The sequence below is a fragment of the Actinia tenebrosa genome, unplaced genomic scaffold, assembly GCF_029948245.1.
Source record: "Actinia tenebrosa isolate PJP-AT-01 unplaced genomic scaffold, QUT_ActTen_1.0 PGA_scaffold10__47_contigs__length_13832649, whole genome shotgun sequence".
Lineage (NCBI taxonomy): Eukaryota > Metazoa > Cnidaria > Anthozoa > Actiniaria > Actiniidae > Actinia > Actinia tenebrosa.
In genome coordinates this window covers 11,373,913-11,400,109 of record NW_028292570.1, presented here as the reverse complement: position 1 = coordinate 11,400,109, position 26,197 = coordinate 11,373,913, and the positions used below count along the sequence as shown (strand labels likewise).

Sequence of the window (26,197 nt, the reverse complement as noted above, 5' to 3'; positions counted from 1 at the left end):
TGACTCTTAGTAGTTAGTCATTTTGTTTAATGAATTCGTCTTCCCTTCTCTATGCGCTAATGTATTGATTTGCTTTTGGTTTTTCCTCCTGGGAACGGCGATACTTACGTCGAAAGGGACTTTCATTTACCTGGGATATATATTCTTTTCTGTGGCAGGTCTTAAGGGGGGTTCATTGGGTGCAATCGAAGACAGCACCCACCGAGTGGTACCTTGAGTATGTCTAATGATTAGTTTTAAAGGATACATAGATACAGGTTAATAAACTAAAAGTATGGTAGGTCCACTTTTGATGGATAGGTTATCCTTATAAGGAGCGCTGCCCCTAGGCCAGTGATGTGCCTCATGGGAAAAATGATGATGCAAGAGAACGTTATTGTGTGCCGAGATTTGCAAAAATGAACCCCCCCTCTTAAAGTCCTGGATCGCCACTAATTTTATTAGTAGATCTAGATCTGTGATCACAATAGGTTACCCAAGGGCAGACAACATTGCATAAAGTTTTAATCAATCATAAATCAAGAAAATTTTTAAACAAAAATAAAAAAATTTGTTTTTAAAATTTTGTTGTAAAATTAAATTCATTGAAGGGATCGAAGGGGGATGGAAGAAAATTCTGGTGGCACACAGATTGGGACCATGTTTTGTTGTCTTTTACTATTTCCACTTTTTGCTACCAAATTTACAAGTCTAACTCCCCTGCCCTGGTGCCAGAGGCAGTGTGGGGCTTGGGGGCAAGGGAGAGAGAGGGAGGAGTGTGACCAGAGGCCCCTCCTCCCTCTCTTGTCCTCGTCCCAACGCCCCACCCCCCCAAAACCACTTTTGAGAAAATCTTCTAAAAAACTGAAATATCTTACTCAAAAAACTTCTAGTCATTCTTTTCCTATGTAACTTTTGGCCATAGAAACATATTCAATATTAATTTTCTAGAATTAACTCAGTATAGCAGAAAGGAACTCAAAAAAAAAAAAAAAAAAATTTTGTAATGAACCTTGCATTACAGATAATTACTTTATGGCTGAGTATATTGGAAGAAGAAAATAAACTACAGGAATGAAGTCTACATTATTAATTTTCCTTCTTTTCTTCACTTTATTTCTTCAATTTTTTAGCTTCTGTGATTTTTCTTACAAAATTAAGTTGAAAAAGCTGATATATATAAAAAAGCCATCACACATATAAAAAGCCATTACATATATAAAAACCAAATATATTGAAAAAGCCATTATATCATATAACTATGCAGTCACCCTTCTCCATGTCAGCTGGGGATAAGGATTACATTTTGACAAGTTTTCCCCACCCTCCCCTCCCCAAAATTTACTATTTACTCTTTCCTACATGGATCAGTTCAGCTACTACTCCTCCCATTAGACCGAAGCAGTTGCGATTTTTTATCACCTTCACTTGTTAGTATCTGTGATGTATCAAATTGAGCTGACCTTCGCAGTATATGAAGCAACTTATGCAGCTGCAAATTGAAAGACTCAGAAAAAATTCTGAGTCTGTTATGTTAAACTGCAAGTGCAAATGAGCCATGTGATGCAAATGTTGAACATTGTACCTGCATGTGGAGGACAAGTTTTTCAAACCATGTGACCGAAGTGCAGTCAAGTTTTTATCAATTGGTGGTCTACTGGGAAAAGTAGCTCACAGCATCATGATCATATCTAGAGGGGGTACGTCAAGTACAGACATAAACCACATCTTTGAATTTGAAAAAATATATATTTAAGGTTGAGTAAACTTAGTAATTACCCTATCTAGCTATGACATCACATGAAAACAATCGGGTTATCAGATGTTTAAAAACCAGACATTGCAAAATAATCAACTCAACTGCAGGGTAAACTAATTAAGTCCAATTCCATTGTTTTAATCAATACATTATGGGATCATATGAGGGGAAAACTATTGGAAAATTTATAGAATGCACAGCAAACTGTAAGGATGTCTGTTCATAAAACTTTAGGCTTTTCGATGAGAAGCATATCTAAAAAGCAATTGAATTTGCTGGTAGTTGAAGCAAAATGTAAAACATCAAGACTTCAAATTATGTACTGTTTATAAACTCGCAGACATGATCTGCGAGATTATTGAACGACTTAAAAAACTCATGATGTATGTTCTCATATTGTACTGAATTCTTTACGAAATGAACCAAGTTTGATAGAGAAAATCCAAGTTCAAGTTTATGCAAATGAAGACGAATCTATATCAGATATAAAACCTCCTTCATGGTCATGATTTCTATTGTGTTTCCTTCATGAATTATTGTGTAACTTTATATTTTATAAATTTTATAATTCTTGGGGTGCAAACAAATGACTCAAAATCCCTTAAGAAAAATCCCTTGAGGAAAAATGTAATATAACAATAAAACAGGCAGCGCGTTGGTTAATCTAATGAGAGGTTGGTACATTTTTTTCGTGCCACAACTGACCGTCTATATCTCAAAGTTTCTCAAACATCCCTAAAGGATTGGTAATCCACATTTGACCAGGATGATGAAGAAGGATAGGACTTTGGTTGAGTGTATTTCTTGAACACAATCACTGCAGTGATAATAAAGGCGACGCCAAAACAAAACAGCACATTCGCGCCTGACATGCTGCCAAGATACTTCGTATGCACTTTGAAGACCGCGAAAACGAGAATGTATACCAATGCTGCAAGAAATATGAAGACAGAGCCGAGGACAACTAGTTGAACACCAACGTTGGGATTTATTGTTGGGAATTTCCTTCTAATACCCAATAGAAAAACAAAATTCCCAACAAACTAACATTGGGAATCAGTGCCATGTTCCCAATTTCGTTCTCTCTGGGAATTGGATGGGAATTCGTTGGGAATTCAAGGAAATTCCCAACAAATTACTAATTTGGGAATGCGGTTTTTTTCCTGTGACTCTGATTCAGGCTAGTCTCATAGTCACGGTCAGCCACACTGGTCAGCAACATTTTGTTAAAAGACTGTATATAATCTAAGGACCAAATAGCAAGTACAAGAGTAGTTACTCCAACCAGGACCACTTTGAAAAATTAGTATCATTAAGCAATCATATTGCGACATTTAGTTCAATATATTTAACCAGCCAATCAGATAGCACAGCGATATAATAAGAGCGTGAGAACATGATTGGCTAATGCATGTTATCAGTTCAAATTCTGTCAAGTTTACCTTTATCTGATTGGTCAGTTTTATTCAAGAGGTCCCGGTTAGTGTGTTCGCACAGTAAAATGTGTCGGTTTTTATGCCGAAATGTCAGTATATAAAAATAATGAAAATGTCAAATATCATGATAGTAAGGTGCAAAACAGACTTTCTTGTCCTTGAGGACTCCAGTTTGGAGTTCTCTGTCGCTCAGGGTTAGCCTCAACTTTGTAAAATACTTGTGTTCCAGTGAAGGTCCGTGGAATATCAAAGTGTATTTTTTGAAGTCGTGCATTCTTTACTTAACTGTTGGTTTTTGTGAATATTTAGACACTGATACGAGGCTAGCCCTGAGTAAATGAGTCTGTAATCAAGGAAATTATTAGTTAGGTATGGGATTTTTTATTTATAGAAACAAGCCCTGAGGTGAACAAAGTCAGGACATGGCTAACTTAACAGATTGAGCCATGAAATAAGCTTTCTGGCTGATCTAACTCAGGGCATGACTAACTCACAGATCAAACCCTGAAACAACCTCTGGGCTGATCTAGGTCAGGACATGGCTAACTCACAGATAGAACCCTGAAACAACCTCTGGGCAGATCTAAGTCAGGGCATGGCTAACTCACAGATAAAACCCTGAAACAACCTCTGGGCTGATCTAAGTCAGGGCATGGCTAACTCACAGATAGAACCCTGAAACAACCTCTGGGCTGATCTAAGTCAGGGCATGGCTAACTCACAGATAGAACCCTGAAACAACCTCTGGGCTGATCTAAGTCAGGGCATGGCTAACTCACAGATCAAACCCTGTAACAACCTCTGGGCTGATCTAAGTCAGGGCATGGCTAACTCACAGATCAAACCCTGAAACAACCTCTGGGCTGATCTAAGTCAGGGCATGGCTAACTCACAGATCAAACCCTGAAACAACCTCTGGGCTGATCTAAGTCAGGGCAAGGCTAACTCGCAGATTGAACTAGAATTAGTGTATTTGTAAAAAGTAAAACTCTAAAAACCCATAGAAAAACCCTTGAATCAAGAGAAAAATCCTTTTCTGATGTTGTATCCATTATATTGTGTCATGTGTTACTGTTGAACAAGAAAGTGATAATCAAAAGAATACTTCATTTTGCAGTTCTGTTTAGTGACCATGAATAATAGTTCCAAGTCCAGGTTGCCGCGCATGATGGGAAGCATTGGAATTCCAGCCTTGACCTGGAACTGTTATTAGTGGTCACTGGACAGAACTGTAAAATGGTTGGAAATTAAAAACATCCTATGGTACCACATCTATTAAGATGTAAAACAATCCTTTTTTTTCTGTTTACTATAGTTTTGACTGATTTTTTACAGAGGGTGACACAGTCGCATGTATACAATATGAGTGGCCATGTCGTAAACGATATAGAGCATTTTCACTTGTGTCACAAGGCAGCCACATTGGTGTACAAAATATATTAAACTTTCTACACAGTTGTTGCTTAAAATAAAGTTCAATTCCCTGAGAGAAAATGTATTGTATGTACATAGCTGCTATGGCGTCACATGAAAACGCTAGAGTCGTAGTGGATTGTATATTGTATAATAGTCAAAATCAACCTGTGGTCTATTGTCAATGCTGCATTTTGATTGGGTGAACAACTACTAGGCTATAAGCAATACTAGGTTTACTATTAGCAAAAAGAGCCAGCTTTGAAAATCAAAACATTAAATTTAAATTTTGTCTTAATCTACATATTTGACCAACTAGTTGGATTTGACTAAAACAAGGACTCAGTAACTAGCATACTTATGCGACTTATTGGCAACTCCTGCTTTGAATATTCAAGAGCCATTACTGTAATAGCTTGAGAAGTAATATTTTAGGTATTAAATATAAAATTTTGAAAGACTTTCTTCCATACAACTCAAAGTTTTTCAATTCATCTCACTCGTGTTTTACTAAAATTTTCAAAATCCAAGTAGTTAAAGTTCATGCAAATGAACATGAATTTATATCAGAATTAAAAAACTCATAACGGTCATGAATTATCAATGAATTTGTGTAGGAAATCGCACGATCACGAGTACAATTTGGAATTTATAGGTACCAGTGATGTTTTGAAAGTTTTCAAAATTGGACAAGCCCTTTATATTTAGGCGAGTCCAATTTGAGAACTGTCAAAGCATCACAAGTATCTATAAATTCTAATTTGTACAGGAAGACTGTGTGATTTTTTGTTTATAATGCACTCAACAAAATTGAGGAATTTAATTGGGACTCTACAGAGTACTATAAGATTATAAGATTATTTACAGTCAAACTATTGACGACTCTTAGCAAAGAGCCATTTTTCTTGTTTTGTTATTCTGATTTCTGCTTTTGTTTTCCATGGGCGGATGATCTAGGGGAGGGGCGTGGGGAAAGAAAATCCCCCACTAGATAAGCTGATATTTAATGCATTTGAATACTCGAATAGTCGAGAGGTTTTGAGAAGCAATTCCTCCATGTCATGCTTGTCCTAACACCTTTGTGTTCTTTGCTAATAGCTGTTATTACACAGTTGAGCCCACAATGAAATATTCCTTTGTTAAAGAATCATACAAGTGAAGCTATTGGGTCGAAGCATTGCTTGTTGTCTCATGTGCATGCACCCATAACGTCTGCTATTCTTGGAGTGCATGTTACATCACAGCCGCCATGTTGGTTGACTATACAAAGCATTCCTTATTAACCTTCTCTTGTTAGATCAACCAAGATGGCATCTGTTTCATTGCTATTTATATCTCAAGGGAATATTCGGTAACGACTGCACAATAATTCCTGCCGCACACATCATTTGCAGGCATTTTCCTTCAATGTTCCACACCTATGACGATTTTGTTTTACAGTAGCAAAATTTTCTCATGTGAGGTCGAGAGTCCATAATGCACTTGGGCTGATCACCATATTTGTCAAGCCGACTCATCTGTGGGTTCACGTGAGGTATCATGCCACTCACGTGACCTGTGACCTCATAGATACCATCGTTGGGTGACGTCATTACTTGAGCTTGATAATTACACATTCCTGGAAGATGAAGTTGTACCAGTTTAATAGACCATTTTCGAGTTCCAAATAAATGCTGTGTTTCTCAATTACAGACTCATTTACACCATAGTTAATAGAGGGGAATGGTTAGGAAACCTATTGTTATCAGGTCTTTGTTCACTTTTGATGTTGAACCGGTCTTGACCCTGCACAATGTTTGATTTATGCTCATCCGAAATTGCAAAATAAGTAAACATAAACTTTGTCCATGGGATTGTTGTAAGGAGTATTCAAATATCTAGCAGCCAAAAGAAAGATTTTGGCTTTGTTTGAGTTTTATCCATATTCGCGAGAGAATGACACGTTGTCTGAAATGGTAAAACAGTGAGCGACAAAGAGATCTTCTTGATTAAGAATCAAAAATTCGCCTACTTTCCATTCTAGCAACTCACCTTTTGATCTTGACCCCTCAGCAACAACTCGACCATCGACGTCGGCAGATTTTTCAAACTTTTGCACTTTCTCGTTTGGTGCAAGATAAACAGAGTTCTCGACTCGTTCAAGAGTCAAAAGCGAGCATACCTCGGTGAGATTTTCATCTTTAATTAACTAAAAAACGCAACAATTAATTTTAAACTTAACCGATTTGAATGATGTGTTCTCTGTTACACGTTGAAGGGAGGGAGGGAGGGCAGGAGAGAGGGAGGGAGGGCGGGAGAGAGGGAGGGAGAAAAATGGATTGAAGAAAGAAAGAAAGAATGGCAGAAGTGATAAAGAAGAAAGGGAGGAAGGAAGGGACCCAAAAGATGTAAAAAAGATTATAAATAGAAAGAAGATAAAATCCCGCAACACCAACCTGATTAATACATCGAACCGTCTCCTCACCAAATTGTTTTAAGTGTTTATGACGAGGATCAACAGGTCGAAAATCAATACACGGACAGAAATGCGCCGGATTCCCCGCTTCCTTACACGTGCGAGATTTAGAAATCTCTGAAAATAAACTCTGACCAAACGTATACGTTTTCTTGTGCGTTTTGGAAAGTATCTGCTGCAGCGTTGCGTGAAGATCGTACGGTGTCGTTAGCCGATTCGTATTGATGTTTAAATTCCGAATAAATTCCGGGTATTTTTCTTTAACCCATTTAGGAACAGCCATATACAACAAAGGCAATCGCTCTTCTAATTTACCCAAAATAGTCTTGCGTATTGCTCCATATCGAATTCCATGGTCGCCCATGACGACCAACATCGTGTTGTCAAGGTAACCGCTTTCCTTCATGTCACGAAGGAATGTAGAGAGGTCCTCATCGGGTAAGCCAAGTGAGTTCACATCATCGTGACCAAGTGCGAAGAACGACAGAGCAAACTTTCTTTTCTTGGGGTACGCCTTGAAAAGACTCTTTATGTATCGAAAGCGCTTCTTGAAGCCAAGTTCAGGGCCAAGACAATAAGTTTCCATTCCATCAGTATGCTCGGAAGCTGCTACCCAAAAGTTTCTTAGAAAATGATCTACAGGTTTTTTGACGAACCCTTTCAGACGATATTGAAAGGCCGCGTATTTTGCATGGTCCTCTGACCAGGAAGTGACGTAACCATGCTTGTGGAGGTCGTCGAAGATGAACGGCCACTTGTCGACGTAATCCCCACCCCTGAAATGAAAACGACGGTGTTGACCGCTGACCGGTAATAATGGTGAGCCTGGGGACAGTTGTGGTTAACCCAAAGATGGAGGTGGAATTAGCTAGCATGTTAGGACATAAATGGGTGCCTGAGAAAAACCCTTGGAGACACTCAAGAAACACTACTCACATGCGATGCTAAGTCCGAGAACAGTGGTGGTGGTGGTAGGGGTGGTGGTGGTAGAGGGGGGTAGTGTGGTGGTGTAGTGGTGGTGGTGGTAGTGGTGGTGGTGGTAGTGGTGGGTGGTGGTGGGGTGGTGGGTGTGGTGGTGGGTGTGGTGGTGTGGTGAGTGGTGGTGGTGGTGTGCGTCGTGGTGGTGTGGTGGTTGTGGTAGAGGGTGGTGTGGTCGTGGTGGGTAGGTGGTGTGGTTGTGGTGGTGTGGTGGTGGGAGGTGGTGGTGGTGTGGAGAGGTATGGTGGTGGTGATCATGGTGAGGGTGGTGGTGTGGTAGAGGTGGTGGTGGTGGTAGTGGTGTGGTGGTAGTTGTGGTGGTAGTGGTGATCGTGGTGTGTGATCGTGGTAGGGGTGGGGGTGGTGGTGGGTAGTGGTGTGTGGTGTGGTGGTGTGGGGGGTGGGTGGTGTGTGGTGTGGTGGTGTGTGTGGTGTGGTAGGTGGTGGTGGTGGTGGTGAGGTCGTGGTCTGGTGGTGGTGTATGGGGTGGTGGGTGTGTGGAGGTGGTGTTGGTGGTGACGTTGGTGGTAGTGGTGTGGTGGGTAAAGTGATGGTGGGTGGTGGTGGTGGTGTAGTGGTGATGGTGGTAGTAGTGAACATAGCGTATTAGTCTTCCTAGTACTAGTATGCCCTAACAGTAGAAGCACCAGCACAACTAGTAGCCCCCTCCCCTCCCCCTCCCCTAATTACTAGCTTAAACCTACTTGGCTTTTCTTGCTTCAGGTAATTCTTCTTCAGACCTCCCAAGAAGCAGTGCAGTCATCGCAGGTGTCGTACCATCCCCTACTATACTGTACCCATTAAACAAGAACGACTCAAGTTCCTCCGCCACAAACTTTCTGGTCAGCGGCATCTTGCGAACGAAATGCGATCTCGAAGTCGAATCAAAAGCGAGAATCAAGGTGTTCAGTGGAATATCTGGTTCTATACCTTGTCGTGACGTCACTTCCTGTAAAGGAGATACCCCGATGTGAAAGTCTGTTTGTTTGTTGCCATGACGATCTCTGTATTTGACCCGAATTGCATCATGGTTAAGTGTTACTGTGTTTTTTGATCTCGTAAGTGTTCCAGTTCGGCCGATTCCATGACCGAAGTCGTTATTTTCTCGAGTTATAGTTTCATACGTCACTTCCTGTACGTCATTTCCTGGGAATGAGAAGAATTTACCAATAAAAGAATGAAATTATCGAGAAACGAATGGATGGATGGATGGATGGATGGATGGTTGGGTGGATGGTTGGATGGATGGTTGGGTGGGTAGGTGGATGGATGGGTGGATGGGTGGGTGGATGGATGGATGGATGGATGGATGGGTGGATGGACGGACGGAATAAATGACGGACAGACGGATGTTGGTGTGATGCATCTGCACGAAAGGACATGTTTTATTTTAGAAGCATGATACAAAATTTCTTATATTTTCAAAACTGGACGCAAAAATCGCCCGTGTGTTTACACGGGCCTTTAGTGAAGGTGAACGAGTAATATCGACTTACCTTCAGTTATAAAAGTCAACGTACTTCCATCATATTGTGTAATTGACTTGCCCGGACATTCCAGGGTTTTCTCTTGTATCAGTCCCATGATTGTTTCATCAAAAGGATTCAGTTTAGGGATGTGACATGCAAGGTCAGAAACTTGATCTGATGCTGGTCCATCCTGTTTGGGAAGGGAATAAAGGGATAAGTACCTAACTGTTCAACATGTCTAATTGCCCTATTTCACTATGACGTCACATCAAAACAATCTATTATTTAAACGCAAAGGATCATGGTCGTCGGAGGGGGTCAATTCAACGCAAGTTCACCGAAAATTGTTGTAAAACCCGTATCAATCCACGAAGAGAAGTAGAATAGCAAACAAACTCTCAGAATATTTTTTAGTACATATTAACACATATTATATCTGAAAACCAGACCATTTTAGATTAACTGTTTTGCTAGGAGCAAATTTTGTTGAATTTTCTATTGGATTTGGCGATTCCATTCCCCACATAAACAAGCAGTGCCGTCATAGTGAAATAGGGCAATTGACGCCAACTATTTGTCGTTGTCGTTATTGTTACTTACAGCTATTTTCAAAAACATGCGACCTCGGTGCTCTGAGTTGTACGCTGAAATTTGGTTTTCCGCTGCTTTCAATCAAAACTAATCAGTCGGTACCTCACATTTTTTTGACTGGCGGCAGCGAAAAACTAAATTTCAGCGCGTAACTCAGAGCATCGAGGTAGCATGTTTATGAAAATATCTGTAATAAAGTCGTTTTGGTTGAGGAAACTGTGTGATGAATAACTCATTATATGAAATCATGACGTCGCAAAACCGTTGCGAGACAACTTGCAGAGAAAATTGCTCTGAGTAATCGCGCCTTTAAGCTTGATTTTCACTTTTTTTCGGAATTGGAGTCGGAATCGGAGGTTTCCATTTTCTTCCGATTCCGAAGTCCAACTCCGATCTTACGACAAGTGAAAACTAGAATATTGAAAATGGAAGCGGAAGCTGACAACCAATCAAAATGCTCTTCTCCAGGCTCTCTTCGATGTAAGAAAAGCACATATAGAGGTTTTGCATCATCACGTGCCGGCGCCATAATCTAGCTTGGACTGCCTGTGGTTAGATGGCAGAACGATGAAATCCCTTTGCTCTCGGGAATTGAATTCTTTTTTAAGTAAAACGATTGTATTGTTCCTGCCATCTAACATGGCTGCCGTCGACACTACAGAAAAACGTTCGCGCATGCGTGCATTTCAGCACGTTTTCTAAGAATCTTGAAGAGTTTGAGTGAGAAAATCAATGTTTGTTTTCTCCAAGTATACAAAAAAGTTCAAGAGTATACTTTTGTCAGACCAAGATAACTGTATTATCAAACACAATATGAAAGAATTAGTCTTAAGTTTCAAGCATGGGCAATAAGTTTTGGCATTTTGTGAAGTCCAATTTATCAGGCATGTTTGAAAGTCAAATTTACTTATGTTTTGACTAATTCGCATACGGATTCAGAGCATGCCCAGACGTTTTTCACTCGTTTCGCTGCCGTCACGTGATGGTGCAAAACCACTATACATCAAATCGAGGCCTCTGTTTCCGATTCCGATTATGCCGATCGATTTTCACTCGTATTAACTGCTGATGACTCCGATTCCAACTCCGATTCCGACTCCGATTCCGACGATGCAAGTGAAAGCCAAGTTTCACGATTTATTTGTTTTATATCTTTCTTAGTTTTCCTACTTTCTCCGTAAAAATAAAATAAAATAAAATAAAATATCTTCCAAAATTACCTTCAAACTTGGAGCGCACTCTTCAATGACGACATGAACCAAATCAACGTAAGCTTTCTTCACATACAACTCAAATCCAAGTGAATATTTAGGACTCCCTTTGATGCTATTTTTTAGAATGATTAAGTTGATACCAGAATTATAGACGAATCCCTTGCATTTAGGTCCCATCCAGCTACACATAGCCTTCCCTTTTCTTGGAACACGGGCGTGTAGTTCAAGATAGAACGCGCATTTTCCCGGCACTTGTGATCCTTTGCAGGAGAAGTCGCCACCTAAAGGGAGGTCCATGTTTTCAATCTGAAAAGAAATTAAGACATTCATTTGATAGCCCGTGATGTCAGTGATGTGAAATTTAGAAATATAGAAATATTCTAGGAATGTTCTATTGTTCTTTGACCAATCAGAAAAGATCTTATTCGTGGTGTGACAATGTTTTCCCAAATTCAGCGTGACAAACGTCTGGGGGAATGAAGAGCTATTGTTTTGAAACTCGTCGGGATATCATCGCTATTCCTTTCGTATCCTTTGGGATACTCATGAATTTTTCGAAGAGTAAAAACAAAAGAAAATGGATCCCCTGGAGGTTCGTCACGTGGAATTGGGAAAACATTGTCACGCCACGAATAAGGTCTATTGACTTTCAAACCACAAGATAACGGAAGATAACAATAACGCTTCTGATTGGCTAAGAAACATTCTTGAAATACTTCTAGGTGCCCATGGTTTTTCAATAGCGCAGCGCACTTATTCTAAAAATAGCTTAAAGATTCGGACAAACATTGCATTCTGTTTAACCGCTACGAGGATTATATGAACCGATTTTATTATTTTTACTTAAAGTTACAATAATAACCCATGTAAACTAAGATCAACTGCGATCGGCTGTGAAAATTATCTGCTGAAAGTAAACTTGTAAGTTTGTTTGTCCGAATTTCGCCTTTGTCTTCGTTTTTATGACGTCACGGTTGCGCTTCGCTATTGCCCTATTTCACTATGACGTCACATCAAAATAATCTATCGTTAAAACGCAAAGCATCATGGTCGTCGGAGGGGGTCAAATCAACGCAAATTCACCGAAAATTGTTCTAAAACCCGTATCAATCCACGAAGAGAAGTAGACTAGCCAGCAAACGCTCAGAATATTTTTTAGTACATATTAACACATATTTTATCTGAAAACCAGGCCATTTTAGATTAAACGGTTTCGCTAGGAGCAAATTTTGTTGAATTTTCTATTGGACTTGGCGATTCTATCCCCCACATAAACAAGCAGTGACGTCATAGTGAAATAGAGGGCAATTCGCAGTGTAACTTCACATTACCTTCACAAAGGGAAGCCCAAGATAAGAATATAAAGCATACGATGAAACTAGAAGTACAAACAAGACCATATAGACATTTCTTTTTCTGGTTCTGAGGAAGCGTCGTCGTAGCACACTTATATTGAATAAACCCATTCTAAAGGACCTAAAAAATGATACAAAAAATATAATTATCTTAATTCACAAATCACTTTTTTGACAAACAGACGAGTAACAGATGAATTGATAAATTCTGGAATTTGAAATAGTGTTTTTGGTTCGCTCCTGATCATACCCACACTGGTATAAAGTAAAATTTTTAAAGAAAAAATATGAAAATCTGTGCTGATTCTATTGTTTAATTCCCTGCTAGCAGAGCCTATTTTCCTTTTGTTTTGGTTGAGAGAGAAAAATAGACTCTGCCGATGTAGGACGTTATTTCTGTCGCGCATGCGTGGCGTAACTTAGCAACGCTGTCATGATTTTGACAGCCGCTCTCGTCAAACATTGCTCATGCGCACTACATGTAATCGGTTAAAAACCGGTTTTAAAGTGCACCTCAAGTGTAATTTTTCCCCTATTTGGAAGAAATCCTCAATATCTCAGTAATACTTTTTTGCATTTTTTTCCCATTTTGGAGAAATTCGTAAGCTTTTACAGCGTTTTAAAGTACGCAAAAAACTAGTGTCCAGTCACTCACAACATGTCAGCACCGCGTCACAAGAAGTCCTGGTACGAGAAAAATATACGTCATCGGGGTGAGATGTCATGCCACCTATTGTTGCAAAGCATTGTACAAGTTTTGTAAGAAGTTATTTTGTTGTCATAAAATGCCTAAATATTGTGTTGTAACTCACTGTAAAAGTGAATCCAACTTGAAAGAAGGCATCAGTCTGCATACGATTCCCTTCTTTAACGATGATCGCCCAGAAGCGAAAAAAAGACGTAAACGATGGGTTGACTTCGTATGCCTTCACCGCAAACACTGGCAACCATCAGAATGGTCCGCAATATGCTCAAAGCATTTCAAGTCGCAAGACTATGAAACCATGTTTTCAAATATCGAGGGCTTGAAAAACCCTGTTCACCCAAGATTACGGCGAGATGATTTTGGCATAATAGCGTATCCAACTGTTTTTGTCAGCGACGAAGAGAAAGCGCCACCACAAAGTGCGCGAACGCGTAGGAAGGTAAGCTTAGTCAGCAATGATAACTATGTTTTCATGCTTATATTTGGATTTGGGAATTGTTCACTTAATCGAATAGATTTCGCTTATCTATGGTACTGATGGTGTGCGTAAAATATTTCGTAGATCATGAAAGAAATAAGGCAATCTCAAAAGGTCGCTGAAACTGTAGGGGACCCATGTATGCAGACAGAAGAGCATGATATCCAGTCAGTGTCACCAGTCGCGGAAATCAATGACGCGAGTTGATTTTTACTTCAGAAAACGTATATCGTATATCATTAAGTATTACGGTAATATTCTTTGAAATGTTTCTCTTATATAGGAAAGGAGAGACGACACAAACCATCCCAGCATCATGTCAACGCACCAGCAGCAAACTCCGGGAAAACACTGGAGTCTCGATCAGAGTTCCACTATTCCGACACCACATCAATCCTCGTCGAAAGAACGACAAATGCGAAACAGGATTATCACGCTACGTTCGCATTTGAAGATAAAGAAAGAACAGTTGAGGAAAGAAAAACTAAAAAGTTAGTAAAGTCGGACTTTCCTTGAAAACAAACAAACTGTATTCCATTACTCTTATAATTACGGCACAACTAGATTGCATTTATAATTTTGTCAACTATTTATCTTTCGTAGACCAGAAATTACTAGAGCAGCTAGAAACTTTGTATTGTAAAGACTCCATTGGCCAAAAAAGTGCACCACCGCACGAGAATAATGTTGAAGATCACCTTGATGATCCTTGTAAAGAAGATTGTCTATCTTCGGACGAAGATGAAGAGATGTTATCGGACGAGAATGAGGTTGACATGGAGTATGAGACAGAAACAGAAACAGAATCGTCGATAACCGATGAAGAGGACAACCAACCATCAAGGTATATTTCCCATGTCCATATTTTTGGTGTAACATCAGGACTTACATGATAACAAATCCTGATTTCTTTCCCTTGTTCAGTTTCATTGTAGGAGAAGACAATCTAAGGACTCATCCCAAGTTCATTGTTTTCTGGTCGCAGCTGCTAATGCTCTTCCAAATTTGCCATTCTTGTGGTGCAAAAAAACCTCTTGTAGAAGCAAAAGAAATTGGTACCATGGTTGTAGTGACAACTGACTGCTCAAGTCCTAAATGTCCTAAAAGACACACCGTTTGGTCAAGTCAACCAAACATGCCATCTATGAAAATTCCTGCTGGGAATTTTCTATTGTGCATGGCAATACTGTTAAGTGGAGGATCAGTCACGAAAGTGTTCACTATGTTTAAACACATGGGCCTTAGATGTATGTCCCTGGCTTCATTCTTCCATCATCAAAGAGTGGGTTTGGAAACATATGCCATATTTTTTGATTGGTTTTATTACTAACATCATTATTTTCATCAATACCTGTTGCTTTTGATCTCATTTAATACATTGCAGTCATTTTTATTCCCTCTAGACAAAACTCTTCCCTACCATTCTGCTATATTGGAGAGCATACCAGTCGAAAATGATTGAAAAGGTGAAAAGTTTGGGAAGTGCCCTTGTGATGGCTGGAGATGGTCGCCACGACAGCATGGGGCATTCAGCTAAATTTGGAGCATACACAATGTTTTGTCGCACTCTCCCAATGATTTTACACTTCGAGTTAATCCAGGTACAGTATATAGCAATACAGCAAATAAGTAGAGTTTTTCTCTTTATTTTTATAACTATCCTGAACAATAAGTGGGAGAAAATCAAAAGTACTGTAAGTATGAAGATTTTTTGATAATCATATTCAAGTTGAATTATTCATGTATACTTTATAATGACAATACTTATAATAACAATGATAGTCATAATAATAATGACAAAAATAATCATAACTACATTATGATGATAATGATAAATACCTTTTTTAAATTGTTGTACTGTACCTTTGTTTAGAGAAACCAAGCAGGAAACAGCCCTGCCATGGAGTTCATGGGTTTCCAACAAGCAATGACTTTTTTAATGGGACTGGAATTGGAGATATCAACATTTATTTCTGACAGGCACACAACTATTACAAGCTGTATGAAGAAAAATTATTCTAATATAACACACTATTTTGACCTGTGGCACCTGAAGAAAAGTATGTATATATATTTATTATATTGGATTTTGATATTGGATTTTTTTCATATGATTTTTATGATATAGTGCTTATTTGAATAATTACAATCAATATTTCAATCAGAAATTCGCAAAACTCTCACCAAGATTGCAAAACTGTCAGGATGTGAGGTATTGTCAGAATGGATCAAGCCTGCTGAAAACCACCTCCACTGGAGTGCGACATCGACCCACAATGGTAATGGTCTAGTGATATGGGCGAAATTCATTTCCTACCTGGACCACATTATAAACAAGCACACTAATCTTGGAAATGCATTGTTTAACAAATGCCATCATGGGCCCAATATTCCTCACCGGAAATGGTTGCAAAAGGGTTAGTAAAATTCTATGCCTTGTATTTTTCAAAAACACTGCACTGCATTTTGATATAGCCATCAAACACATTCACATCTCTATATATTTAATCTTGCTGTCTATCTTCTAAGGTTTGTTCACTGGAGTATCTTTGTTGCTTGCAGATAGCATACTCTATGAGAAAGTGGTACAAGCTCTAACTAAGCAAAGCCTCATAGATGGCATCATGCAAGCTTCTCCCTTGTCTCAGACCAGCTGCCTCGAAGGCTTCCATTCTGTGGTTAACCATTTTTCACCAAAAATGATTGCATATTCCTACAGTGGACAGTATTGCCGGTATGAAAAATACTCCATGGAAAGTTTTATAAAAATGTAAGTTGATTCACAGTGCCTAATATTGCTAATACTTGTCAAATTCTTGTTTTATTAGACATATCTTGGCTGCTGTCCATTTTAATATGAATCTTCACAGAGATGTTTCAACAACAGCCGATGGTTCAAGCAGAATAAAGGTGGTTTACCCGAAGTTTAAAAATGGAGAGGCCACAGTGAGAGAGCAGAGGATTACCCAGAATTTTGGTAAAAAGAATACATTTTTTAAATACCAATCAATGATCATTAAATTCTAGCAAAAGCAGTAGAAATTCTAGTAGCAGTATAAGTAATTACAGCTGCTAGGTTTCTTACCATAATTCTGTGTACTTGTTACACAGTAACTGTGGTGCTCTTAATTTGGTGCAATATTTTCACAAGTTTATGAAAACCAAAACAGTAGCATTCCTAGAACCACATATACAAGTATTTTGATTCCCATAATGTAATGTTTTCACAGACTATGTGGAAGAAATCTTTCAGACATTCTTGACAAACAGCCAGTACCTTAAAGATGCTATGCAAGATCTCGTCAACATGACTCCACCACCCATGAACACAATGCTGGTGAAACAACCCAGAGCTGAAGCTATCCAGAAAAGTAATGCACGCAAGGCAATGACAGTAAAGGATGTCCCACCAACTACACCAGGTACATGTATGCAAAGTAAATAAAAGTAAGGATTTTTTTGTTGTAAATTTCAAAAGTTAGTTGGACTATCTTATGCTATTTTCTTTCAGTACCTCAGATTCCTCCGCAACCAGCACCACAAGATAATGCAAGATCAAAACCATGCTGTAGAATATGCAAAAGGCCCATGAAAGGGCATCACCTTTTACTTGATTGTCCCCGAAATCAGAAATAGCAGTGCAGCAGATACAAGAAATAAAAACAAAAACCCATAGTAAATGACAACCCAAATAAATTAGCTAAAAGGAAAATCCATGACACTTATTCACAGTTATAAGTGTTATTTATAATAGATTAAAACTATCTTAAAAGAGGGGAATCATTCTATTTCCTGACAAGGAAGTAGCATGCACTGTACAAATGATTTGTTCTGGATTACAGTAAGGTTCAGACCAAAGATGAAATCCACATGTATCAAATATACTTATATAACATAGAAGAACATGAATGTTGAAAGAAGTGCAAAAATTATGTTTTCAATTCTGCACAAATACGTTTTTCAAGGAATGCATAATAAAAAGATAAGACTGCTGAATTCATATGGTACTACAAATGATAAAGATTTATTGCTTGTTGTTGTTACTCTCATACTAGAGTACAAACACTAAAAGTGTGCAACACTTTGCACTATTTAGTAGTAAATAGTGCTAATCAAACAATAGAAAACAATAGGATTAGCATTATTTAGCATTATTTAGTGGTATTTATGTTGCACACTTGCAGTGTTTGTACTCTAGTATATTAAATAGTTTTAATTATGATAGCGAGTCATTAGCTCTCATCGAGGTCAAAACCAGTAAATTCTTGGTCAGACATAAACTTTTGCCTAATTGTAGTATAGGCACACGCTGGTAGCGGGATCCTCTTCTTACCTAAGTAGCCATATACCATTCGGGAGAATTCTCTGTAAGCAACACTTCGTAGAAAACTAGGATCAAAGAATGACTCATAATCAGTGCTCTGGAGATCGAAGTAGAAACGTTGCTACTCGAAAAAGCACATGTATATTTATGCCAAACCCTTACTCATTTTCCGAACCAGTCTGTCGATATCGTGTTTTGCTTTTCGTGTTGTAACGATCGGCCGCCAATCGCAGACTCCACTTCTCCAAACAAACCGGCTGGAATCCTGGGTGGTCGGTGATACATCGAAGCTCTTTCTCTCCAACATCATCCTGAACAAGATCGCTTTGTAGTGCTTCGCCACAGCCATCCAGCTCATCACAACAGTAACATTCACTAATATTTTGAAGAAGGGCTACGCTGCAGTTACCGCATTTACACCTGAAAAATATTCGTGACCTTCGATTTAGAAGATATACGAATTGTAAGACTGCAATGTGTACGAAAGCTTACCATGAACTAACAAGCACAGTTCCTGCCAACCGAGACTTCAGTTCTGATTCTTGTTCTTCGATTTGCTTCACTTCTTTATCGTATTGAGATATCCATTCTGCATCGGCTAGAGGTTCATCAGAATAAGGTATCTCATCGTTTTCAGAGTCGTAATTCTCAGTTAGACATGTTAGTTCCGATGGTAGTTCGCCGGCCGTGTTGTCTTCGAGCTCGAAGTCAGTAATATCGGACGAGGAATCATATTTTGAGCTACATGATGCGCTTGTAGTTGCCATAAATATGTTTTTCTGAGAAAACTAGTTTTTTTAAACGAAACAGTTGATGCACTGGCGAAGAATTTGGACACAACAACATAAAGTTTACACACAAGAAATGAAGATAGCTTTGGTTCCTTCCACCCCGATGACGTATTCGCACCAGTCCCCCAAATGAGCGGAGCTGTTATGAAAACCGGGAATTTCAAATCTTTTAAAAAAATCAACAATTCGTTCAATTTCCTTTTTTTTATTATTTTTCGTTATTATATGTGTATATCTCCACTTCCAAATAGGGGAAAAATTACACTTGAGGTGCACTTTAAAACTGATGTTGTTCGTCCACAATCGTGGACGGCGGTGTATCAAAGGAAACGCTCTACATCGGCAGAGTCTCCCTCTTCCCCGCCTGAAAGAAGGGAGAGAAAGAGAAGGGAGAGAAAGAGAAGGGAGAGAAAGAGAAGAAAGAGAAAGAGAAGAGAGACTGATAGCAGGGAAATTGTTTAAATACTGATTGGCTAATTTGTACGAAAATTTGTCTGGGAGTGACGAATTATGGAGTTCAAACTGTTTTTCGTCCACTCCTGATCATACCGACACATATAAAGTATAATAATAGCTAGCTTCTCAAGGGTAAAATGCTGATATTTTGCAGATTATTATTTAAATATTCAAACGTAATTGGCTAAATTCGCATGAGAATTTGTCTGGGTTGCCTTGGTTGGCATTGTCCCCCTGTACATGTATTCTTCGTTAGCACGTAACGTCATCGCGGCCATGTTGGTACCATTTAACAAAAGATTTCTCATTAGCATCCATTGTTAACGGTACCACAATGGCCGCCATGTTTTTGTCTTTTAACTCTCTTGGGAATGCTTGCAACCCATCAATTAATAATAAGCTTAAAAAGCACAATTGTATTGTACAAAAACACTTCTGTGACGAAAGATATAACAGAACAATTGCAAGTTTCTTTTACGGTAATATTTTTGCATATTGTCAATCAATTAATGCCACTCGGCGTTGGAAATTAGTTAGTTGCATTTCGTGCTTCACCGCCTCCAAATAAAATTCGCTCGTGGGTTGGCGTTTTATTCGTAGAAGCTCCGTTTTGGCCCAAAGACACTAGAAGAGACGTTCTTTAATGTGATGCAGCTTACTTTTTGATTTGTTAGGTACCAGCAGAGATATTGGAGTCTAAATTTCGCGTAAAACAATTTGACCATCGATTGGATCACAAAAAAAGGATTTTGTGAGGCTAAATATAAGTGAAAATAAAATAGTTGATAAATATATATATATATATATATATATATATATATATATATAAATTGGTTGCTTTCCACGCCGTCTAGTGCTTATCGAAGTTGGCTTTCGATTCGTGCATAATTAGAATTAAGAATAATCAATATTTGAATCGATTTTTCAAAATTTCGTAAATTTTACAAAAATAAAATTGAGCTTGGACTTTTCGATCGTGTTTAGTGAAATACCCTATCTATAAAGGTTCTTTTGCTGAAATAAAATCAACTTTGATTTTTCCTAACTGTCTTTTAATTAACTGGCTTTTCAAGTACATCTAACGTCACGCGTGAACAGTTTCTGTTCAATTATTCAAAGATTGAAATAAATATTCATAAATTCAAACGATTATACATATCCTACGCTTCTTAGATTGTAATATTAATTTCAAGTTTTCAACACTTGCTATTCAATCATCAAATAATCAATACAAATTTCAAAAAGTTGCTTTATAGCCTTGTTGCCACAGTAACAATATTATAAGATGCTGTGTTTAAGTTTTTTTGAACACATGGTCAGACAATTAGTTCCCGACATACTGTCTGAAAATCGTTACGGGATTTATCGTATGCTGACTTTAAATTAGGGGTCTGTCTTCTCCGCAGCAATAATGATGGTGGGCGATTCGTGTAGGAAATTTATTCAATGAACACGGAAATAAGTTTTCTAATCTTCAATCGAATATTTCAAATAATTATTTCAGTCAAACATAAATCTTTTAAATTGAATCTGTTGTATATGGCCCGCCAAACCGGACAAAAATACTTGTATCAAATAGATAAGACTTATTTTGAGAAATATACGACTTATCGTAGAAATATATAAGTAATGATGAAAAGGTAAATTATACACCGTGAAAAGATGAAAAAACTTACTGACGTTTCGGACGCTAGTCCTTCGTCGGAGTAAAAGAGAAAGAAGTCGTAGAAATATATAACTTGTTTTAAGAAATATACGACTTGTTTATGAAATATGAAAGTTATCGCGCTAAAATATACGACTTGCTGCTGAAACATTACCCTGGGCTCCAGAGGTTCTATTCGCTTTTCCCGGAACATTGAACGAGCATAGTAAATGCCGGAGCGAGAATGCAATAGCCTCTGGGCCCCAGGGTACTGAAACATACGACTTGTTGCTGAAATATAAAACTTGTTGTCAAAATATAAAACTTCTTGTCAAAATACAAAACTTCTTGTCGAAATATATATATATATGTTGTCAAAATATAAAACTTCTTGTCGAAATATATATATATATGTTGTCAAAATATAATACTTCTTGTCGAAATATTTATATATGTTGTCAAAATATAAAACTTCTTGTCGAAATATATATTTCGACAAGACGTTTTATATTTTGACAAGAAGTTTTATCTTTTGACAACAAGTTTTATATTTCAGCAACAATTCGTATGTTTCAGCAACAAGTCGTATATTTCAGCAACTAGTCGTATATTTCAGCAACAAGTCGTATATTTCAGCAACTAGTCGTATGTTTCAGCAACAAGTCGTATGTTTCAGCAACAAGTCGTATATTTCAGCAACTAGTCGTATATTTCAGCAACTAGTCGTATATTTCAGCAGCAAGTCGTATGTTTCAGCAACTAGTCGTATGTTTTAGCAACTAGTCGTATGTTTCAGCAAAAAGTCGTATATTTCAGCAACTAGTCGTATATTTCAGCAACTAGTCGTATATTTCAGCAACTAGTCGTATATTTCAACAACTCGTATATTTCAGCAACTAGTCGTATATTTTAGCAACTAGTCGTATATTTCAGCAACTAGTCGTATATTTCAGCAACTAGTCGTATATTTCAGCAACAAGTCGTATATTTCAGCAACTAGTCGTATATTTTAGCAACTAGTCGTATGTTTTAGCAACTAGTCGTATGTTTCAGCAACAAGTCGTATATTTCAGCAACAAGTCGTATATTTCAGCAACTAGTCGTATATTTTAGCAACTAGTCGTATGTTTTAGCAACTAGTCGTATGTTTCAGCAACTAGTCGTATATTTCAGCAACTAGTCGTATATTTCAGCAACAAGTCGTATATTTCAGCAACTAGTCGTATTTTTCAGCAACTAGTCGTATATTTCAGCAACTAGTCGTATATTTCAGCAACTAGTCGTATGTTTCAGCAACAAGTCGTATATTTCAGCAACTAGTCGTATATTTCAGCAACAAGTCGTATGTTTCAGCAACAAGTCGTATATTTCAGCAACTAGTCGTATATTTCAGCAACAAGTCGTATGTTTCAGCAACTAGTCGTATATTTCAGCAACAAGTCGTATATTTCAGCAACAAGTCGTATGTTTCAGCAACAAGTCGTATATTTTAGCAACAAGTCGTATATTTTAGCGCCACAAGTTTCATATTTCATAAACAAGTCGTATATTTCTTAAAACAAGTTATATATTTATAAGTCTTATCTATTTGATACAAATATTTTTGTCCGGTTTGGCGCGCTATATTATTGTAGATAGTTGTTCACGCGTGACGTTCGTTGACTGTAAATTAACCCTGCAGCTAAGGCGAAGAAATATGCTGCAGCTTAATATTGCTGGTTTCCCATCACTCCTTAGAGAATGAAATAACAAAAGACACCACGGCCACGTTGGATAATATATAAACTAAAGACTGAATCGCCGATTCTTGAGTTAAATTCTCAAGGGTTCAGACCGTTCTATACGTGTTAAATTTATCCAGCATGGCGGCTATGAAAACCATCAATATATCTATGAGATTATTGGCCCATATAGTGGTGAATATGGCTGCCGTCACATGATTGTGTAAAAGACTTTCATGAAATCTTTTTAAAATAATCGTGAATTTGCAACGCGAAACATTAATACTAGCTCCCCTCGAACAGTCACATTGCCATATTGTAATAACTTATAATAGATCTAGCTTTTAATACAATAAGTTTGTCTACCTACTCTTAAGAGAATACCAGTCGATAAGATATAGAATCACAATATTATAGAATCACAATATAATAACCATTTGGGAAAAAAATTATTTCGCTTTCTCTGTCTGCTCTCAATGTTGATTCCCCGAGGATAAAACTAGAAAGTAACGCAATGAATTGCAATAGTTCCTAACATGGCTGCCGTCACATGATGGTACAAACTAAAGCCTTTCATGAAATCTTTTTTTCAAATAATCGTAAATTTGCAACGCGAAGCTTTACCCCCCTTGAACAGTCACATTGCCATATTGTAATAACTTATAATACAACTAGCTGTTAATACAATAAGTTTGTCGGTACCAGCTTTTCTACTTACCCTTAAGAGAATTTCAGTCGATATAATATGGAATCAAAATATATTTATAATCATTCGTAAAAAATCGCTTCCTTTTCTCTGTCGGCTTTTAATATGTCGATCCCCGAGGATAAAACTAGAAAGAAACACAATGAAGATCGTTAAATAATGGGTGAGTTGAGTAGGTCGCGTGGGACAACACGAGGATAAATCGTACTTTTCTTCAAAGGTTTACAGTAGATCGTAGCATTATCAATAAACCAAATGAATTTTTACCGTCTATTTTATTACCTTTTTTCTCGTACTTCTCTTGCTAAAGCCCCTTTGATTAAATCCTCTATCGTAAAACATCACAGGGTAGACCTGGAGTAGGACGGTCTCTTGTTCGCAGTGGAGCATGGGTAGAAGCCTCATTTTATTGGAGGGTCCAACGTTGACTGGGTTCCCTGTGTTTTCGGGACCCGGAGGGGGTGCTCTGGGGATTTTTATCTCCCGACCAATAATCTAATTTGATTTTAAAATATCAATAGAAAATGCAATAAAAAATCTTGTAAATACCTCTCAAAACACTAGAAATCGCACTTCCAAAGGTCTTAGTTAAAAACTTTTTCATGGGTTTTCGGCCTTTGGCGGTCGTTATTATTTTGAATTATATGTTATATTAGTATAATTTATAGACTTGAATATAGAGTTTCGCATGCTGTGACTGGTTGAGCAAGCAGTGATTCCGAGACGATATTTACTGCTTAAGTGGTGATTATGAGGATTCCAAAAGTTTGCCAGGGCTGAAGTAATACTAAAATGCTTTTTTATTCTGAATTTTTGTTTTTTCTCTTATAATTCAAGTCTAAAACAATAATTATTCACTACGGGCTTAGTGAATATGAGTAATGTTTATCTCGCTGCTCGAAGACTCACATCTTGGTAAATATTCACTGATAGTCAGTTCACCTTTCGGCGAATAATATGATTGTAAAATGTAATGAGTCAATATTGCAATAAGTTCATTTAAATTAATTAAAAATTTTATAATTTGATATCAATGTTTCATTTGCATGTGGATATATATTTATTTTATTAGTAGATCCAGATTTGTGATCACTATAGGTTACCCAAGGGTAGTGAACATTGCATAAAAATTTATCAAATTATCAATAAAGAAAATTTGTAACCAAAAATAAAAAAAATTGTTTTAAAATTTTGTTGTAAAATTAAATTCATTGAAGGGATCGAAGGGGGATGGAAGAAAATCTGGTGGCACGCAGATTGGACCATGTCTTTCGGTCTTTTCTATTTTCACTTTTTGCTACCAAATTTACAAGTCTAACTCCCCTACCCGGGTGCCAGAGGCAGTGTGGGGCTTGGGGGCAAGGGAGAGAGAGGGAGGAGTGTGACCAGAGGCCCCTTCTCTCTTGCTTGTCCTAGTCCCCACACCCCACCCCCCCAAAACCACTTTTGAGAAAATCTTCTAAAAAGCTGAAATATCTTACTCAAAAAACTTCTAGTCATTCTTTTCCTATATAAACTTTTGGCCCATAGAAACATATTCACAATATTAATCTTCTAGAATTAATTCAGTATAGCAGAAAGGAACTCAAAAAAAAAAAAATTTTTGTAATGAGCCTTGCATTGCAGATAATTACTTTATGGCTGAGTATATTGGAAGAAGAAAATAAACTACAGGAATGAAGTTTACATTACTAATTTTCCTTCTTTTCTTCACTTTATTTCTTCAATTTTTTAGCTTCTGTGATTTTTCTTACAAAATTGAGTTGAAAAAGCTGATATATAAAAAAGCCATTACACATATAAAAAGCCATTACATATATAAAAACCAAATATATTGAAAAAGCCATTATATCATAATTGTGCAGTCACCCTTCCCCATGTCAGCCGGGGATAAAGATCACATTTTGACAAGTTTTCTCCACCCTCCCCTCCCCAAAATTTACTGATTACTCTTTCCTACATGGATCAGTTCAGCTACTACTCCTCCCATTAGACCGAGGTAGTTGCGATTTTTTATTGCCTTCACTTGGTAATATCTGTTATGTATCAAATTGAGCTGATCCTCGCAGAATATGAAGCAACTTATGCAGCTGCAAATTGAAAGACTCAGAAAAAATTCTGAGTCTGTTATGTTAACTGCAAGTGCAAATGAATCATGCGATGCAAATGTTGAACATTGTACCTGCATGTGGGGGACAAGTTTTTTTAAACCATGTGACCGAAGTGCAGTCACGTTTTTATCAATTGGTGGTTAACTGAGAAAAGTAGCTCACAGCATCATGATCACATCTAGAGGGAGTATGTCCAGTATAGACATGAACCACATCTTTGAATTTGAAAAAAAAAAATCTAAGGACGAGTAAACTTAGTTCAAATTACCCTATCTAGCCATGACATCACATGAAAACAATCAGTTTGTCAAATGTTTAGTACTAATCAACTCAACTGCAGGGTTAACTATAATTAAGTCTATATTAAGTCAAAATAAAACTTTTTACCGATACGGTACCGATTCCGTTAATTTTTTAAATCAATACATTATGGGATATGAGGGGGAAACTATTGGAAAATTTATAGAATGCACAGCAAACTGTAAGGATGTCTGTTTATAAAACTTTAGGCTTTTCGATGAGAAGCACATCTAAAAAGCAATTGAATTTGCTGGTAGTTGGAGCAATATGTAAAACATCAAGATTCAAATTATGTACTGTTTAATAAACT

The 26,197-nt window shown here is 37.7% G+C and overlaps 3 protein-coding genes across 4 annotated transcripts; 1 reads left to right on the top strand and 2 right to left on the bottom strand.

Annotated features, from left to right (window-relative positions):
- Positions 1-4,465: 4,465 nt before the first annotated feature.
- Positions 4,466-23,855, bottom strand: LOC116299190 (uncharacterized). Its single transcript, XM_089026940.1, has 9 exons — positions 23,759-23,855; positions 23,489-23,603; positions 12,626-12,770; positions 11,301-11,600; positions 9,517-9,679; positions 8,725-9,166; positions 7,023-7,818; positions 6,619-6,775; positions 4,466-6,205 (listed from the first exon to the last, which is right to left on the bottom strand). The coding sequence occupies exons 3-9, from the start codon at positions 12,758-12,760 to the stop codon at positions 6,006-6,008; spliced, it is 2,193 nt and encodes a 730-aa protein (XP_088883066.1). The 5' UTR covers positions 12,761-12,770; positions 23,489-23,603; positions 23,759-23,855; the 3' UTR covers positions 4,466-6,005.
- LOC148913035 (uncharacterized) lies at positions 13,171-17,833 on the top strand. Of its 2 annotated transcripts, none has more exons than XM_089026937.1 (11): positions 13,171-13,794; positions 14,117-14,324; positions 14,437-14,677; positions 14,758-15,115; positions 15,237-15,527; positions 15,707-15,893; positions 15,999-16,250; positions 16,396-16,567; positions 16,662-16,810; positions 17,064-17,255; positions 17,345-17,833. In XM_089026937.1, the coding sequence occupies exons 1-11, from the start codon at positions 13,435-13,437 to the stop codon at positions 17,467-17,469; spliced, it is 2,535 nt and encodes an 844-aa protein (XP_088883063.1). In that variant the 5' UTR covers positions 13,171-13,434; the 3' UTR covers positions 17,470-17,833. The 2 variants fall into 2 exon arrangements, with proteins under 2 accessions (XP_088883063.1, XP_088883064.1); XM_089026938.1 differs by having other exon boundaries at positions 13,176-13,794; positions 15,237-15,434.
- On the bottom strand, positions 17,556-19,069 carry LOC148913034 (uncharacterized). The gene is made up of 3 exons (XM_089026939.1): positions 18,650-19,069; positions 18,320-18,577; positions 17,556-18,222 (listed from the first exon to the last, which is right to left on the bottom strand). Exons 1-3 carry the CDS (start codon positions 18,922-18,924, stop codon positions 18,066-18,068), a joined length of 690 nt encoding a protein of 229 aa, XP_088883065.1. The 5' UTR covers positions 18,925-19,069; the 3' UTR covers positions 17,556-18,065.
- Positions 23,856-26,197: the final 2,342 nt, after the last annotated feature.